The following is a 19,328-nucleotide window of genomic DNA, read 5'->3' as shown; positions in this document are numbered from 1 at the left end:
GAAGTATAAAGAAACGTGGCACTTTGGTGATAGGATGCATGAAAAAGAGAGTGGGGACAGTAAAAATATCTCCTTGAAAGAAATTCATGTCCCCAAGCAGCTTTTCGCCAGAGAAAGAGTAATGTTTATGTATCTGTGAAACTCTCTACACAGACAGGCCCTTGCTGTACAAACCCCATTGCTAACAACAGTACTGTTTTAAGACACCACCTAGGTGAAGAATCCTTACTGCCCTATTTTAAGCACTGGAAATTTAAAAGAAGATGTGAGTGTTTTGAAGGACAGCTCTTCTGGCTAGATGCTGGTCCCACATTATATGGATTTTCAATCATTTCAGTCACCACCAAGAGATCAGAACGTGACGTCTTGAAGAACCAAACATTGGACAGCCAACAACAGAGGGTTTATCACCACCAGACCGGTTCTGATGGTTCAAGGAAGGACCCCACATTCCATATCAATGAAGAGCAAACCTTTCACTGTCCTCAGGATGTACCTGCATTGCACAGGTAAGCGCATACTGTAGAGGCAGGGTGGATAAACTAGTCTGGGCACCAAAATCGTGGATCCATGTATAAACGTGCTTGTTTAAATATACTTCCAGTATCTCTATCCTATACTGCAATCTCAGTTGTTTAAACCACCCTGAAAAATCTCATAATTTCATAGTCTCAGACATCTGGTAAACTCCATCTGTGCTATGGAACTATGCTATTTCAAGGTCATGCATTTCAGTAAATGATTTCTAGTGCATTTTGCGCCTGTGTGGATTTAGAGTTCTCAGAATTAACCAGACAGATCTCTGCATCCGGCTGAGGTACAGAAATACTGGGACAATGAATTCTGGAGAAATCGCATCAGAAAATTAATCCATGGGAATGGGTAATGAAGGGTAAAGGGAAATAGAAATGAGGCTGCAAGTGAGTGGCCTTACAAAAAGTGAGTTTATAGGAAATAGCGGAGTTGGCAGTTTGCTAAAGAAATGGTATGAAGCACAAGCACACACCACCTTAGTGCAAAAGGAGGACAGGAATTTTAGTAAGACCAGAGTGCCTCAATCATTAGCTCTCCTTTGATCTCAGCATAAGAAGGAAACATGCAGAAAATGAAATGTAGGTCATCATACTAAGGAGTTATACTAAAATGGTAATACAAGCCTTTACGGTGGAAATTACACTGTAAGTTAGCAAGAGAAATAAAATGCAAGGAAGGATATTTCTGAAAGTATAAGTAAAAAGAGGGAGTTCAAGCTCAGGTGTTGTACAACACCAAGAAGCGAGGGAAAGCACCAGGGAAGGGGAAAGTAGTATTTTTTTTCATTCGTTTCTAATATACTTCACTACAATCAAATAACTAATAAATTCTTGTCCACGTACGGAACAATGCATGTGTTGTTTCCAAATTAAATTCTCTCTTTTTAGAACTTTTCTTAATTTTTGTGGTCATTCGGAAGTCTTGTTTTCTCCCCCAGTGTGCAGCTCCTGAAAATGTAGGACATATGCTTTCTCGTTTCATCATCTAGGTTATTACTGAAATATTTAATAATACTAGATCGGGTCAGGTCTTCTGGATAGTTGTGTGGTACTATCCTCAGTTTTGTCAATGAACCACGGAAAATTCCCGAGTCCAGTGTTCCCACCTGCCCTGCTCCCACTTTAGTGCTGCCATCTAACATAACACGGGGAACTAGCCTGTTTATAGGCATATCATGAAAGACAGTATCAGAAGCTTTACTAAAATCAAGATATAGAACGCATACTGCTTCCTCCCACTCAAATGCCTGTTAATGGATCATAGGAGAAAAATATTTTGATTTGACACAACTTGTTCTTGGAGAAAAACATATTGGTTGTCAGTTACCTCCTTGTTTTTTTGCAGGTATTTACAAATATTTAATTATTTGTTTTAATACTTTTTTCCAGAAAATCCAGTGACTGATCCATAATTCTCTACTCTTCCTTTTCTCCCTTTTTTAACATATTTATCCTCTTCAGTCTCCTGAACTTCTCACCCGTCTTCTATGAAGTGCTGAGGGTAACCACCAATGCCTTTGAGACTGCTCACCATGTACTTTACAACAAATGTTGTCAGGCCCAGCTGATTTAGTCCAACCTACCTAAGTAATTTCTCACCCTTTCTTTCTCTATTCAAGCCTAACTATCACAGTGAAGTGGATCTAGAAGAGCAGTACTGGTGTGGGAGCTTTGTGTGAGTAGCGGAAATGCGGCTTTGACATTGCAGCTCTCTTGGCTGCGCTACCTTACCGACTCCAGGAAAGCAATAGAAGCCAACTAAGATGTGCCCACAAACCCTCAGGTGTTTTACAAGGTGAGTGGCAGAAGTTTCTTGGGGCAGGTGGTAAAAGCTAACTGCCTCTTTCCATTTTGGGGCAGCAGGATCATGCATGACCAAAAGGCATGTGAAAATCTGGCGGTTCCCAAGCTTGAGATTCAGGGGCTGTTTTGGATATGCAGGCATTTCTACACAAGAACTATGTTTTTGTTATCCTGCCTCGCTCTCATTGCTCTGTGGAAACATCACGAATGCAAGAAAGCAAATAGGCTTATGAGCGTTAGGGGAAAATAAGAAGTTTCTTATATCCTGTATGAGGGGAAAGGAAACCAGCAGTGTTTAGCCTTTTGGCAGCGAAGAAACCCCCCCAGTTTCTGCGTCTTGTGCGGGGCAGAGGCTCCAGTTGTAGTGGTACACAAAGTGGCTGTGTGCATCGATTAAGGTAGCTCATTTTCTGGCCAAGGAAATCCAGCTGTGGTTTGTGGGATTGTCTTTCACAGCACTGCCGATTCATTCCCGTCTGAAGCCTCCCAAATTGTGGAGGTTGTGGGTGCAGTGACATTGGCTGCTGAGCACCATCAGGCTGGAGGGGGCTCTCCCGCAGTGCGACATGAGAGAGGGGCAGCTCGCTGGGGTGCGAATGTGAGCCTGGCGGTTCGCAAATCCCCCAACTGCCCTCATGCAGGTGGCACGTGCTGCCATTGGGGACGCACACCGAGAGGAGCATGGGGACAGAGAGTTGCAGGTGTTACCTCAGCTCTCAACCCTGAACTCGCCACCCACTGGTTCACTGCAGCAAGTCAGGAGTTGCAGGGCTCTGCAGCAGCTCTCTCACTGGGGGCACGTTCTGGCGCTGCATGGCAGCTGCCTGCTCCTGAGAGACAGCGTGCCCCCTGCATCGGGAAATCATGGATATAGTTATCCACCAAGGCACAAGCACTGTAACACAAGCTCCTCTGGAATGCTGGAGGCCTGCTAGCCAGCAAGGTCTAGCCTTGCCCCATCCCTCTGGCCCAGAGTCAGGTCTCAGAAGATGCCATGAAGACCCTTGTGATGGTCTTGGGCAGCTCACTGCAAGGGGCCTGAACAGCAACTGAGGGCATGCGTGGGGCTCGCCAGCCTCCGAGGAATGCTCTGGTGTGGTCCCATACTGTGAGTAAGGTGGGTCAGTGGTCACCACAGTAGATGGAAAGAGGCTTGAGGTGCAAGGGATTGAAGGCACCATGCTTCATGGTGCAGCACGGACATGGCCACTCTGCTCTGGAGGGCCCTTGCTCTGAACAGCAAAGAAACGCCATCCACCCCGAGCTTGCTTCTGCTGCATATCACAACCAGCAGTTGTACCCTTTAGCTTTACTCACTTTGTATGTACTCACTTTATCTGGAAAGAGACCTGAAAAGGTACAGTCTCCTTTCCCATAGAGTAAGGGTCTTCTTGAAAGTAGTAATTTACAGGTGATGTGTGGAGAAATTTTCTTTTTATTGTAGGCTTGGGCTCACTTTCATGTTTTTAGGGTCTATGGGGAAGGTCTGAAAGGTACTAGTTTGGGTTTCTTTCCTGCTTGTTTTTTATCAACAGCGACATCAAGAAATAAACATCTAAGTAAATATACATAAATACATAACATCTAAATATTTATGAAAAAAATCCTAAAAATCAAGATTTAATTGCTTGCTTTGCTAGAGGATTGCCTGAATGCCTGGGTGTGCAAAACCTGACCTGCTCACGAAAGCACTGATGCTGGTGCATTCTCTGGAAAAAAAAAAAAAATTCGCCCACATGTTAATTGCTCAGTGCAGTTATGTAAGTGTTAGGGAAAACATATACCATCATAAACTTAAACAATCTTGTCTAAAAATCCTGTTCCTATGCAGTTTCTTTTACTCTTTTCTCTTGGGATGTTATTGTTTTGTAATTACTATTGGGTATAAACACATCTGAATTGCTAAAGTAATTGTAATAATTAATAAAAATTGTCAAGCCCATCTTACAAATTACAGAAAAATAAGGGGGGGAGACATAGTGTTTTTCCTTTGTAGATCAATTTCAAGCCTCAGAGAAAATGCCACATTTTGAAGTGTTTATTACAGACTACTTTACTGGAATAGGTAGATACAAAAATAGATGAACATTTATAAAAAGCTGTAGCTACTTGGCTAAAAATACTTTTACTTCTTACTCAGATAGAAACTGCTAAGTCTGTCTGAGGAGAAATGGCTTTTCTTTTAGTTTCTGGGTGCTCATTAGAAGTGTAACAAATAGTTCACATTTTTTATACACAGGAAAAATTATTGCCCATTTTATTCTGAATTAGGTCTTACATTCCTATCCCACGGAAAATCAAATTGTTTATAACTTTTATCCCAAGCTTCTTGTTTTATGGCTTTGAGAAAGCTGGTTTCCTCCCATCTTCTTATGGTCAGCGGTGGAGTTCTTGGTGGGAATTGCAGCACATGGATCTCCTTAGGTCACAATAACCACACAATATGAGGGGTGATGTTTAAGGCCTGTTTGAGCAAGGTAAATAAATAAGTGCCACCATTAGGTACACATACAATCCTAAACTAGTGGAATAACTCAGCGTTAAAGTTACCTACCATGCTGACTCACATCCCAAAGATTTTGCAACTTTTTTCTGTGATAAGCCTGTGAACAAGTTTTCTTTTAATTAAGCTATTATGTTCTCACAGAGCACTTTTTAGCTTTCAATATGTCACTTACTGCATACACGTCTTCTAACCTTCCAAACCCACATCTTTGCCAGGCTGCCAATGTAAAATAAAGTTCTGGATCTTTCCCCCAAGCACTTCCTGAAATCTTTTTTCCTGTCATTATATAAAGCGCTATGGTGCTCTTTCTTTTAAGCTTGCCATCTGGATGTCATTCTTGATTTTGTCTCTTTTTAAACATGCATATTCAGGCTAGACCTGAAATGACGCAGCTTCTTTCTATGTAACAGTTCTAAAAGCTGTACTTTCTTTCCCAGCCGTTTCATCAAAACTTTGGTCATGTCTTCATCATTTCGGGTCTTGGTATTTCAAGTTCTTCCTCTCTGTTATGAAACCCTGCATTTTCTACCTCCCTAGGGATATGCAGACTGGTGCTGCAAAATTTATTTCCCTGACTGCATGGACCATACAAAACCCCTTTTGAATTCTCTTCCCCTGCCGCCTCGTATCAGTCACAAGTTTCTTGTCTTCACCTTCTAGGCACCTCACCACTCAGCCTTTCCTAGGTTAGCTGATCTTGAAATGAAACCTGGAGTGTGTTGCATCCTCATCTCCATGTCTTTACTCACATGTAAACCCCTTGTCTCCTGAAACCAGGGCTCACAGCAAGGGCTGCTGGTGAGGGAAGACAAGGTGCTGAGTCTCTGCCAGGGCTCAGGGTGCAGGGAGTGAAGACTGGCACTTCCAGGGCTGGTTCTGCCCTGGCTGCCCTCGTACACTCCTCTGGAGGGTCCAGCTTCTGTCCATTGGCAGCACGGGGAGTTCAAGACAACCGTTTCCATGTATAAAATTACTATTATGCATAGATGTTTGAACACCCAAGGTTTTAGACTATAACATCTCTGTACTTGAGACTTTCTCCCTCTCCCTATGTTTATACAACAAAGAGAAAACAATTCTTACTGGGATCCTCAGATGCAGTTATAAAACTACAAAAAAAAATGCTGTTCATTAATTGCTGCCCATCTCTTGTTTTTCTGTGATCACTGCTTTGTGCTTTGCAAGAATATCACTCTATTTGTGAAACTGAATTTCATTACCAAAAATAACAAACACAAAGAATTGAACAGTAACAGTTTTTTGTAATAGAGTCTTTTTTAAAGTAATGGATGATTGTGTTAATTGTTTTAATCCTTAATATATCTGTCAGTTGTTTAAAAAAAACAAGAAGATTTTGTTGTCAAATTCACAAGATTGGATAGCCACATCAGCCAGAATAGCTATTTAAAAGGATGTATAATGAAACTGAAACCTAAAAAAAGATGAGGGAAAATAAAAATGTTTGGTTTTCTATGTATCTTTAAACCAAGAAATCAGATATCCTGTTGCAATAGTTTGCACAGAGATTAGTGTGTTCTTAAAACTCACTTAAAATCTGCTTTTCGTGTCAGTGCCATTCCTGACAGTGTAGTTTACTGGCTACTGTACTAATAGCCAACTATGAGATTGTAACTGTATTTTTATTAAAAAACACCCAATACTTGATAAATTAGCAGCAGTTCAATTTCTGTTTTCACTTCATCATAGTCTGCACTTTGGTTTTTCTTAAGCTAGAGAACATAATTAAGAATTAGGAGAGAAGACTTGCCCTGCTAGCTTAATACTCACACGGGTTCCTGATCCTGCCAGTGACCAGTAAGCGATTCGTAGGCGAGAGCACCAGAACCAGGACACGTGGAAAGTAATTTGTTTCTCATAGCCAAAATGCCTTCAGGCTGCCAGTGTTTTAGAAACTTCCTGAGTCAAAACTGTGTCCCTGATCGCTGTGCTTAGTAGCTGCTTTGTGCTCTGTGACTTTGTCTGACCTTTTGTCACTCAGATGCAGTTTTGTCTTCCACAGCCCCTTGTGGCAGTGACTTCCACAGTTCCATGATTGTGTCTGCGGAAAACAATATCTTTTTTTGTTTGTTTAAACTTGTTTCTTCATACTACCACTGGGTGTCCTTTAGTTCTCCTATTTTGAGACTTTTTCTGTTCAACTTCTCTGTGCTGCTTAGGACTTTACAGACCTCTGTTATATCTCCCACTCACCTTTTTTCCGAACTGGAAAATGCTAGGCTATGTATTTTCTCCTGTGTGAGTTGTTCCTTATTTCTGACCAGCCAGGGCAATAAGGAAACGGATGTGAAAAACGGCTTATCACTACAGGAGAATACCAAGCCAACGGGGCCCGAGTCCTGGCATTCCTCTTCCAAAATACAGTTGTGAATCCCAGTGACAAAGTGTCTCCCTCATCTCCCTCTCAATACAGTTCCCTCATTAACTCACAAGGTACCGCTTTGTTTCCTGTGTGTCGAACGCTCTTCCCCTCCACTGAGACAGAATGGGTGTTGAAAGATGTTAGTCATTATGTTGTTTTTGGTTTTACAGTTTTGCTTTTTTAAGCAGAGAAATCCAGTGAAAGAATGGCAAAGTTCAGCGTGACAAATTAGGAAATGGTGGAATTAAGATTACGGGTACATCATTGATTTACCCCCATGTGTATATATGGTATCGTGTTAGTTCTTAAGTAGCTCCACAATATGTTATTTCTCTGTGGATCTCTGTTAGTCACTGCGTCAGGCAGTAGGTGCTAACCAACCGGGTCTGCAGAAGGAAGGAGGCTCCTGCCTGTGGGACCCTCACCTCGTTTGTTGCAGAGCCGAAACGTGTGTCAATGCAGGAAGTCTGGGTTTCTTGGGTGAATAAGCAGAAGGCTACCTGGATTGCCGTCAGTGCCACCTCACACAGCTTCAGTGTTGTACCAGGCAAGTCCCTTCAACAAAGCTTTCATACACGGCCACTACTTCTGTTTTTGTTATTTTCCAGGTGGGAGGAGCGTGTCTACGCTACAGACCTGTTGGTGTGGCTTCAGGAACACGATCGCAACTGACTGTCGTTCTGTGCTGGCAAAAGGCTGTACGTATGTTTATATATGTAAAAACTGTATGATTTTACGGCTATATTTCTTTCCTAAAAGGGGAGAAGGAGAGGAAGGGAAGAAGGAATTACCTGCAAGTAGGTCTACCAGCAAAAGTTCTGCTTCTTTGCAGTATGTGCAATGGCCATCTGCCTAGTGTTTTGCATGTCTAGAAACATGTTGGACAGTAATTACCAAAACAGGTAGGTCACTACCGAAAGCAGTAGTCTGCCCCCAGCAGAGGTAGTAGAGATGTAAAGGACCAAGGTGAGTTTACCACAGACCGCAGCCAGAGTGCTCTGACCGTGTACAGAAAAGGATGAATATGGGACTGTGACACCCAATGGTGGGTGACACTCAGGGGAAAGGGTGGCCTTGATATGAATGGCCTAAGTGAGTGGGAAACCCATTCACGTGCATGGTCACAAGAAGACCTGATGAAGAGTGGTGAAGGGCTAAAGTCTCTATGACTTTTTTTCCCCTTTTCCCTCCTGGTGAATCTGTGCCTGGCATTAACGATGCTTTGGCTTTAAACCCCTCTGTGCCCTAGCTCAGCATCCTTACGTAGGGGCAATAATACCTCCCTCCCCACCTCGTGGGTATTCAAAGAGGTTCATTAATGTTGATGAAGCACTCAGCGGCGGGAGGACGGGCGCCCCGGTAAAGCCCATGAGGAAATCAGTAATTACCTCTTTAGCGCTCCGGAGGGAGAGTGCGGAGGAGAGGGGTGACCCAGGGGCTGTCACAACGCGCGCGTTAAAAACAAAGAGGAGTGGTGCCGAGGAGCCGGATCTGGGCATCTCGCTGCTCGCCAGCGTCCCCCACCCGGCCCCGGCCCCGCTCCCGCGAGGTCCCGCCGCCGCCGCCGCCGCCGCCGGGCCGGGCCGCCCCGCCCCGCGCTGCCCGCAGGAACGCGGCGCCGCGGTGGTGAGCGGCAGGCCCGCCCCCTCATGCATATAGTCGATCTCATTAGCATGCCGATGAGGCGGGCCCCGCCCCGCGGCGGCCATTTGTAGCCGCGGCGCCCTGGCTGCGGGGGCGGGCGGTCCTCCCTCCTCCGCTCCGCTCGGCGCTGCCGCACCGCACGGCGGGGCGCTGCCGGCGGCGCACTCGGCGGGGCGCAGGGGCGGCGGGGCCTGCGGCTGCTCAGCCCCGGCGGGCCGAGGAGGAGGGAGGAGAGTGGGAGGGAGAGAGGCGCCGGACCCGGCGGCGGCGCTGCCGCGATCGGCTCCGCTCGGCTCCCCCATGGCCGCGGGCTGCAGGGACGGCCCGGGGCAGGAGAAGTACCGGCTGGTGGTGGTGGGCGGTGGCGGCGTGGGCAAGTCGGCGCTCACCATCCAGTTCATCCAGGTGAGGGGCCGCGGCGCGTGAGGGGGGGGAAGCGCTCCGGCCGCGGCGCTGGGGCCTGGGCGCTGCCCGGCGCGCAGCGCGGGGGGGCCGGGGCCGGCGCGGCGGGCGGCAGCTCCCGGAGGCGCCGCGGGCTGGTGGTGGTGGTGGTGGCGGCGGCAGCGGGGCTCGGCGCGCTGCCGGGCGGGGAAGCGGGAAGCCAGGGGTGGGGAGGCGGCGGCGTGACCTTGAGGGGCCCGGGGCGGCGGTTGGGGCGCGGCGCCCGGGGCGGCGCGAGCCCCTGGGAAGGTTCTGGAGGGCGGGAAGGGGCGGACGCCGCCCCCGGCCCGCCGGGCGCCTCCGCCGGGGGCCTCCGCCGCGCTGCGCGGCTCCAGCCGCCGGCGCCGCCGGGGTGGGGTTGCGCCGGGTCGGGCGCGCGCCGCGCCGGGGGTGCGGGATGGTCGGGGCCGCCGAGGCGCTGGGACCGGTGGCCTCCCAGTGGCGCGGGCGGGGTCCGACGCCGCGCTTCGCCCGGGCAGCGGCCGTCGCGGTAACCAGCCGCGGCTGGGGGAGCAGTGACACTTGGCGTCCGGCTCCGAAATAGCTGCCCCGGGGCTGAGCCTACGCCTCTTGTGCCGGCCCCGCAAGGGGCGAGGAAGCTCTGGCAGCCCCCCTAAGAGAGAAGGGGGATTTGCAGACAGGGGAGCACGCTGTGCTAGCTCTGACCAGCCATCGCCCACTGCCCCTCTGAGCTCTTGCTGTTGATGCTTCAACTTGTAGATAATTGAACTTTTTTTCTATTCATTTCCAGTAAAAAACAGGACAGAATAGGTGATGTAAAGTGTGCGTATCGGTCCCGTGAGGAAGAGTCCTTTTTCCTGTTCCGACACTAATTCAGCCATACCCCCTTTATTTATTTTCATCTTCTGCCCTGTTGCTTTTAGCGTTTCTACCACTGTCATGGGAGCGTTATTAATCTACCTCTGTCTGTTTATGGTGGAAGGAGGAGACAACTACTTGCGTTCTGCTTGCTGGTGTTGCTGATGGCAGATGAGCAAATCTGAAGAGAATGACTTTTTGTTTGTTTTCTTTCATTCCACCGAGGAGAGGCTGTAATATTCTACCTACCGTTATGATCGACCATTTGACAGCAAGGCAAACTTGTCTCTTAACGCTTGGGGCAATGATATTCTCAAAAAAATATTTTGTTAGAACTGATGATCTGATAGCAAATAGACTTTTTTTTTTACACCTCAGGTTTTCTTTGCTAATGCGTGCATCCATGTGTTCATTAGCTGTAATATTCTGCTGAGAATTTACACTCTGCAGTGTAGACTGAGTAACTACATAGAAAACATCACTTTCAAAATCTGGGTAAGTACTGGATACTGAATGCTTAGAAGATCCAATATTGTAGAGGACGTTAAAATAACTGGCACTTCAGGAGAATTAGTTCTTTGGAAATTAGTTTGAACAGTGCATTTGAGATGGAATGGAAATCTGTGTTGTACAGCTGCCTTGTTTTTTGGATGTGTAGGTAGCTGGTCAGATACTGGTAAGATACTCACTGGTCTGTTGAAGGTGATGGGGCTACAACAACTGCAGTCCTCTTGGTGTGTGGATTGAATTCCTCATTGCTTGTATATGGAGATAATTAATTACTGTGGTTGACTGAAGCTGGTTTAGAGTGCCATTCACTCAAACATGGTACTGTTGCTTTAGATGGTATTGCCTGCGTCTTCCTGTGGACATCTAAACTGGTTGTGACAGTAATATGTGCAGCTGGACATGGCTTATGTTCAGTTCTGAGATGCTGCTGTCTTGGAAAATGTTGCCAAATGGATCTCTGGAGTCCCTGGCCATGTTAAAGGCTTTTGGATAACTTTAATTTCACCAAAAAAAATCTTTAATTTCTATTAAAGGCATAAAGAGAAGAAAAAAAAAGTGAAGCTCACACTTGATGCCTTGGTATGTCCGTTTATTTTAATAGCAGTAAGGTTCTGCCGAGTACTGGATAATTTTAATATTTGAGTGCTGGTAGATATTCATTCTTCGAAGTAAAAGCTTGAGCTACACCCCTGTAGAAATAAAAGTTTTGGCTCAAATGCTGCAACTGACACTTGTCTTCCAGTGAATATCTGCAAAAGAAGAACCTGCATCTGCTTTGTCATGTATAAGAACCTCTTCAAATTAATAGCAGAAAAAGGAATAGCTCACTTTGAAAGAGTGGTGAGGAAACAGCACTGTACTATTAAGCTGACATGTTGAGGGTGAATTTTTCAAAACAACTTATTGTCGGGTTGCGTTAAACTATCTACATCTTTTTGCCCTCTCAGCTGCTTTATCATGAGGTAAAATCTTGCCACCACAAAGTGATGTTTAGCAGAAAATTCATCCTTCTGAAAAAAATGAGAAATAGCTGGGAAATAAAGACCTTCTGAGCAGAACCTCAGGTGCCTTAGGGAAGGGTTTTGTATTGTTTCCATGCATGCTATGTAGTTACGGACAATAAGAGATGAGGCTTGGTGTATTATTTATATACCACAGTATCTTCCTGAGCTCTTAAAGCTTATGATGTTATCAAGTGTGTGCAATGCCATGCAACCACTTCTGTAGTTTCTGTATGGCAAGTGTATTGCCTGATACGTTGTTTGTCTTTTAAGATTGCATAGAAACTGCTCCAAATTGTTTTAAAATTGATTACAAACAAGTCATGTCCTTCATTTTTGGAATTTCTTAGGATTAAGTGACAAACTCGTTGTTGCCTTCCCTAAAACATGGATCAGTACTAGCTCTTGCCACATGGCAAATCTTGATGTCAGTGAGGGATTTCAATTCTCTTTTGCTGCTTTATTGCTTGTCTTTAAAATATGGCTGTCACCAACTCAGTTTTTAAGCTTCAAAAAGGAAAGTTTCTTCTTACTGATACTAGCAAATATTTCCACGCTTGGTCTTGCTTTCCTATAATCCTGTATTTAATTTTCAGTAAGTCAGTACTCAAGTACAGTTACTCTTGCTTTTACTTCAGTGCTGCTGATTATTTTCCAGTAAATAAGACTTTTGTGGTGATGGAATATCATGGGGAAAACACGTGCCGTGATTTACGTTGTATCTTTGAAAGATTAAGGAGGATTCCTATTTGAAAATGGGAAAACTCATTTTCATTTATTTCATCTGAAATGAAGGAAAAGAGGAACCAAGGATGTAGGAAGAACCAGTTCATCTTCTTTCTTTTGCCAGCTTTCTGGGATTTGTGCACAGCGCATCCATCCTTTCCAGCCTTGTTTAGGTGTTGGTGGGGAAACAGGTAGCGTTCGTTCTTATAACAGTAGTAATGGCTGAGGTTGGACTCTATTACGGTAGTGATCAGCACGTAAAGCGCTCCTGTGCACGGTGTCCTGTGTGTGAGTGTATTGGTTCCTGAAGATTGTTGTGCCTCACTCCGAGCTGAAACAACAATGTTTTTGTAAGGAGGCTGAGTGAGCAAACCCATGTCACACAATGAAAGCTCTTTCATGTACTGGGTTCAGCATCGTGCTAACTAGTACAGTGCAGTAGGAATGGTACGTGAGATGTAACTGGTCACTTGCGTAAAATTGCTTGTGATCTTGTGTTCACTTTTCAGAAGTTCATCTAACAACTTGGAGAAACTTTAGCGTACAAATTAGCAGATCAAAGCTTTCAGTGGTTAGATGACTGGTGTGTTCCTCAAAATTCTTCCTCTGGGGAGATAAACACAGCTTGATATTGCTGTTGGTGGGCCAGGATTTCATCCTGGAAGTATCAAATCATTTCCTTTAAATCAGGATATGATATATGAACTTACTGCTGTGGAGTCTGTGCACTGTTAAGACAGGAAGTAAAGACGTTTTAATTGTAGAGGAGAGTTGATGGGATCTGTCGCAGCTATAAACTTCAGGAAAGCAGCAGTGAATGATAGTTCAACATTACACCACAGTATTCTGTAAAACTAAGTGAACTAAGCGTTCCTTCTCTTATTTAGAACATACACAAATAATACATCATGCTCACATCCCAAGAGGCAGAAAACTTTTAAAATGCATTGCAGCCAGTTAACTGGCCTCTTAGCAGGCTGAGGTATTTGGGAGTGTGAGCTGTGCAGAGCACACAGCTGTTGCCACAATAGCTTTTCTCCAGCTGTCATGCAGAGGTCTGTCACAAAATACCCCACATTCCCTTCTAACTCAGCCCTTTGTAATATTCAGGTTTCCTTGCTCAAAGGGAATACAGCCTAGCAAATACCTAATCGCCCTCTGCATTTTTTTTTTATCCTGCAGTTGCCATTTACTTCATGCTTTTTTTTTGTTAAACTGAACAATGTATAGTTAGTTTTAGCAATATACAGCAAGAAAGCCACTAATGTTTTACTCTTTCAAATCTGCTCCACAAAGTAGTGGATGCTTTTGATCAGAGTTGTTAAAATTATTTGTCATACTGTTTTTCCTCTTAATAAAACTATAGCTTTTGTTTTGTGACAATGACCTATATTTTTGCATACATAGGCTTTGGTGACTTACAAGAATGTATTAGTTAATAAATGTCACTAGAACCTTGAGATGGTATTGACTGAATGTAATTCAGTGTGTCTGAGTTGAGCGTAGTTTGTCAGCTTAATGTTGGCTATGGTAATTCATGAACATGGTTGAGACTGCTAAAACACTTAATGTAATATAAAATGTATGCAGGCGTTCAGTGTTAAGGTTTTTTTTGTTTGTTTACTGATTTCATGCTGTATTTACAAGCTTAATTCTTACTGCCAAATCTGTAAAATAAAATGTTTTTCCTACTGCTCTTAAACTGTCAGTAACAAGTTCTGATTGGAGCTGAGCTTATTGTTCTCCTAACTGGTGAGTAAAATGAGTTGGATGTAGATTTGTTGACTCTTTAATGTTAATATCAGACACTTGTCTGAGGGCAAGCATATATGACTTGCAGATGGGTGGTGAGCAGCTGTTCAGACTTTTTTTTTTCCTTTTCCTTTCCTTTTCCAAGCTGCTAACTTTCACAAGACTGTTAGTTCTCATTAACTAGCAATAAAGCTAAAGGTGGGTTATCTTAAAGTATCTTTTATCTCTGATATAGTTGTTGGGCAAGAAAATAGCTTGTTCTGAATTTTATGGTAAAGCTCTAAAATAGAGTAATAAAGCAGATTGAAAAGCAACAACTGAAAATGCAGCTGGTGTTTGAGCCAGCGTGCTGAATGTTTGACAGACCCTGATGTCTTAGTGTACCACTCTTGTATGGCTAGACTTGGGGGATGTGCAAATCCCTCTGCAGTTTCTAGGTATTCTGACTAACCGTTGCTGACCATCAAAAAAAAAAAAAAGTTCATCAAGTAAGTGCATAAGCAAATCAAAGGAATAAAATGCCATGAATTCCAGGCTGCAGATTCATGCAGGGCTATGCTAGGACTGGTATGCTTACATGTTGATGAAGTGTGGGGCCTTCTTACAATAAGTAGTACAATGTAATGCAAGGTGACAAAATACAGTTTAGGAGAGTGAGTGACTGATTGTTGGCATCTATTGAGGTTAAAGGTGGGAAATAAAAATCCTAATCAAAACAAAGCACTTGTGAGGCAGTCACCTGGAATAATAAGGGCTGCTTGTTGCACTTCTTGTGAAACTTGAACTGCTCAGCTCCTTGCTTTCTAGAGCACTGCTAACAAACAACAGATTTGTTTCGCTCCAGTTAGTTGTTTATCTACAGCCAGGGAAATGTAGTAGATGACTTCAGGCTTAACTTGCAGGCAAGAAGGAAGCATCGGTTTGCATATAGTGTTCTGATATAGCTAGCCATGGTATAATGCATCATAACTTAGCCAGCAGGGATGCTGTTTAATAGTGTACATACAGGGTAGAACTGAGCTGGGTTCAAAAGCGGGCATAAATTTGGAGTAGTGCTCAAATTTTGAGATGCTGATCATTCCGGTTTTGAGGAATTTACAATCCTTTCCCAAAGTGAAATTCCTTTGGGATAACTTAAACCACACTGCAGTCAGAAAGCACCTTTCCATGTGTTAACCCCTAGCAGCAGTTGCTGATATAGCAAGTAAATATTGACGTACCTTTTGGTTATCAGGTTGTCTTCTACTGCCACTTGCACAAGGAGTACTGGCGCAGCTTCCCGGATTACTGGCTGGCGTGCCCTTTGCGCTCTTGGGGATGAATAGGCAGCCGCTGGCATGTAGCCCTGTTCCTCCTTGCCATGCTAGAGGGAGAGGCTCCTGCTTCTGGTTTTGGCTGGAGCTCTGAATTCCAGTATTCAGCAGTGGTGGTAGAAGGTAGCTCTTATAAGTAGAGCCCTTATATTGAGAGAATTTTGAAGGACCTGAATGGCTCGTGTTTGTATACCTTATGCAACCTGTCTGCATTTACTGAAAGCATTACCAGCACTGAAAATGTGACTGAACTCTTTGACGTACCCAAAGATAAATACCAGCTTCATAAAGTGAAATGTAGCAGTCTTCTGGCTAGCTGGTAGGAAGCTACGTTTTTTGCAGACCTTCCTAAATGAGACACTTTTCAGGTCTAGACTGGTATGACATAAGTGGATAATTTCTCTGTTGGTTCTGATGATTCAGGTGGCTTAACTGCACTGGTTTGGTAGTCTTGTCTTCAATTATGGCCATAAGCACTGTTAAAGGAAAATGTAACATCCAGGTAAATGCAGCACTTACTATAAACGTGTTCTATTTCAAGAAGTATGTAAAACCAGCATTAAAACTGAAATCACACCTGTAATTGCTGCTTTTTTTTTTACTTTCTCCAGTGCTTTGCATACAACATGTCCAAAGATTACTGCCTTACAAAGTTGTTGGAGTTTTGTTTTGAAATGCTGACAGATGGTAGCGGTAGCCCATTACTACACATCTAGAGAGTTGAAATGGATCCTGGGTGAATTATTTCTATCTGAGCAGTGAGTGAGGCCCTACCTATTTGTCTTGAGCTGTATCTTTCTTTACTAAGAGAGAGATGCCCTATGATCGTGAACAAATTTTTTTCTTGGCTCTTTTTTGCCTTCTTTTTTTTGCCATTTTTATGTTCTATCTCACAGCTTAAGAGTGGTTGCAGCTTGGGTCCGGGATAGCCTGTAAGGTGCTCTGTGGGAACAGGTAATACAAAAGAAAGTATTTCTTTCCTCTCTTTATAACTTAATTACTTGAAGTAGCTAGCAGACAAAAAGAATGTTTACTTAATCTGTTTGCTTTGCCTTTTCTTACTTATTCTCCTCTGATGTCACACCAGGTGTATACTTAAGCTAGTCACATCCCAATGTGTAAACTGCCTGATCCACAGCACTGCTTCTAGATGGAAGTTCCATGAGATCAAAATTACTTTTTCTATAGATTGCTTGCTTTTACTCATTGCTTCTAAGAGGGCTGGCTGGAATGCAGTGCACAGGCTGTTCGCGGTTAAGTTAAAGAAGGTCACGTATGCACGTTTGAAGTGCTTGATCTTGCAACTAATCAAGCATTGTGCGCAATGCTGCCTGTCATTAAAGTGAGGTCAGGGTTTCTTATCTGCTGCTGGAAAGGGAAAGGCAAAGGCTGGAGAACTTGCACTTTAGTTGTCCTCAAGTGTACACAGAGCCTCAAACCTGAGCTGGGTGGGGGTTACCGAGGAGGACTGTAGTGCACTTCTCTAGTTACGTGGGGAAGTACTGTAAGCTGTACTTACAGGTGGAGATCCTGTTGGATGATTGAGTTCTGTGGTGATTTTTGTAATGTACAAATGTGCTCACACAAAAGCTCACAAAGGGCTGAAAAGGAGAAGGTGCATTTCCAGAGGCTTGTGTGGAGCTCCCCAAAACCGCAATGAAAAGCGAGGACTGCGTGTGTGGCCACAAGGGCTGTGCTGAAGCTGTTGCAGGTTGGAGTGGCGTGCTGGTACAGCTGAAGAAGTTGAAGGGCCTTGAAAGTGAGGGCAAGTTGATCATTTGTTTGCTTTTTAGAAGGGACAGCCAGTGGGGAGGCACAAGGCTAGGGAAATGTTTTTATTCTTCAAGCCTGAAGAATGGGGCTTTTAATTGAGGGTTTAATTTAATAAGCTAGTACTACCAGTAAGGAAAAATGCTCAAAAGGTGCCTGCGCTGCCACAGCAATTTACCATTATAGCTATTTACTCCATCTAGTTCACTGAAACTCCATAAGCACTCAGAGTTAAAAATAACCAGGGAATGTTTTTACCCTGGATCAGTTACCCTGTCTGGTTCACTGTGCGGCTCTGCAAACAACTTCATCTGGCAGCTGTGCTCGTTTAACCAGACCTGCACCAGCTTCTCAGCTGTGTCCAGAAAGTAAACTGTAGTTTCTGGTGAGTCTAGATAGGAGTGAGTTCAGATGGTAGGAATGTACGCAAAAGGTATTTATGCTATTAAAGATAGCATAAAGTACTAGCTGCTAGGACCAGCGTGCATTAATAATTAACTAGATGTTAGCACTGACACATAAAAATGCTACAGTTCAAGCAAAAAAAAAAAGAGTGTAACACTAATAACCAAAGTATTCTACAGGGATCTTTATGCAGAAGACCTATGAGAAGCATTATTTCTCAGCAGATTAACCTTAGGTACGCGTATTCATAACTATCATGTGTGTCACTTTCCTCAAGTCTTTTAAGCCAGAAAATAAACTTGAGCTTCAACACAACTTACATGGAAATTATTTTTCCAGTCCTGTTCTGAGTATTCTTAACTGTAGTGATATAATATGTTGAGCCACTAGTTATATTTGCTAGGAAAAGGAGAAATTTTAAAATCACTGCAGTTACCATTTTGGGTTTTTCTGGCAAAACTAACTTGCTCAGCTCATACGACAGAGCATCTTCAGCATTCCTGATTTAAGTAGATACAAATCTATAAACCTGCAAGCAAATCTGAATATTTTGTTTCTTACGTGGTAAGTAGACCATGAAATGGTAGGATGCCAGTGATAAATCTGTGTGAAAGATCTGGCATCTTTGGGTAGAAAAGTGATCTGTTTAAATTTCTTCTGTTATTAGACTTATTCAATATAGGGAAAGTAAATGGGATTACAGTAATATGTACTGTTCGAGGTGTGTGTGTGTGTCTAAATTGCATGTTCCTAATAGTATTTCTGTGTTTGTCTCTTCTTTTATGAAAGTCCTTTATAATCACATGTAAAAAAAAAAGTTGTTGATAATGTGCTTGTGTATGTGCTACCAACTCTACTACTTAAAAAGATTCTGTTAAAAATGTGTACAATGTTTGCCACCACTGCCTCACACTAAGAAGTCTTCATTAGCAAAACCTGATAAAATAAGTAACGGTGATGTATTTAAAAGAATTCTGGCTTTGCATGACCCAGCATTACTAAGAACACAATTATCAGTGTATTTTAACTTTGTCTTGCAATTTCAATTGCTTCTTAGGATTTTTTTTCTGGTAGTTTGTCTTCAGAGTCCTCCAGAAACATACTATCCTTGGATCTTACTCTCCTGCCTTCCCCCAGATGCCAAACAAAGTTATCTGAATCTTGACCACATGTCCTGATCAAGATTACCAAGACACAAATACATGTGCTGTACCACTTTGATTTCCCATACTTTGACTTTCTTTTAACTGATGTTCCTCCTCCCCGGGAGCCAGGTTCTCTCCTTGCTGGGAGTTCTCAGCTTGAGGTCCTGCATGGGGTCTTAAAATGTCATGGGTGGAGACAATATCCTCCTGTGCTCAGCAGCACTCCTGTAGTGCTGCAGTGAATTTGGAAAACTTCGTCAGCAGGTTGTATGCCATGATAAATAATTTCCAGACCATCAAGTTTGAAAGTAAACTTGTGAGGCCAAAATCCTTCTTAGCACATAAACAAGGTAAACCAACTTTAACTTAAGCTGAATGTGTCTTGCCTTACTGTCTAGAGGGTATTTAAATGAGAAGTTTTAAACTGTGGAAATATCTTATTTCCATCTCTGTAGGGGTAAGGTGTTTGTGGTGGGGTTTTGGGTTTTTTGGGTTTTTGTTTGTTTGTTTTTTTTCTAGAAATGAAATGCTCTGCCTGTGGCATCCAGTGGATGGACCACTTTGAATATCCTCCCTTGCT

At 43.7% G+C, this 19,328-nt stretch overlaps 1 protein-coding gene across 1 annotated transcript in view; it reads left to right on the top strand.

Moving 5' to 3' along the window:
* The first annotated feature begins 9,105 nt into the window (after window positions 1–9,105).
* RRAS2 (RAS related 2) overlaps window positions 9,106–19,328 on the top strand; it is a 45,763-nt gene continuing 35,540 nt past the window's right edge. Inside the window, exon 1 of the mRNA XM_076344056.1 lies at window positions 9,106–9,271. Coding sequence (XP_076200171.1) covers window positions 9,167–9,271 — 105 coding nt within the window. The 5' untranslated portion in view covers window positions 9,106–9,166. The remainder of the gene's footprint in view (window positions 9,272–19,328) is intronic.

The sequence above is a fragment of the Aptenodytes patagonicus genome, chromosome 7 (genome assembly GCF_965638725.1).
Source record: "Aptenodytes patagonicus chromosome 7, bAptPat1.pri.cur, whole genome shotgun sequence".
Classification (NCBI taxonomy): Eukaryota; Metazoa; Chordata; class Aves; order Sphenisciformes; family Spheniscidae; genus Aptenodytes; species Aptenodytes patagonicus.
Note: the sequence above shows the minus strand (reverse complement) of the source record. Positions and strands in the feature narration are given on the sequence as shown.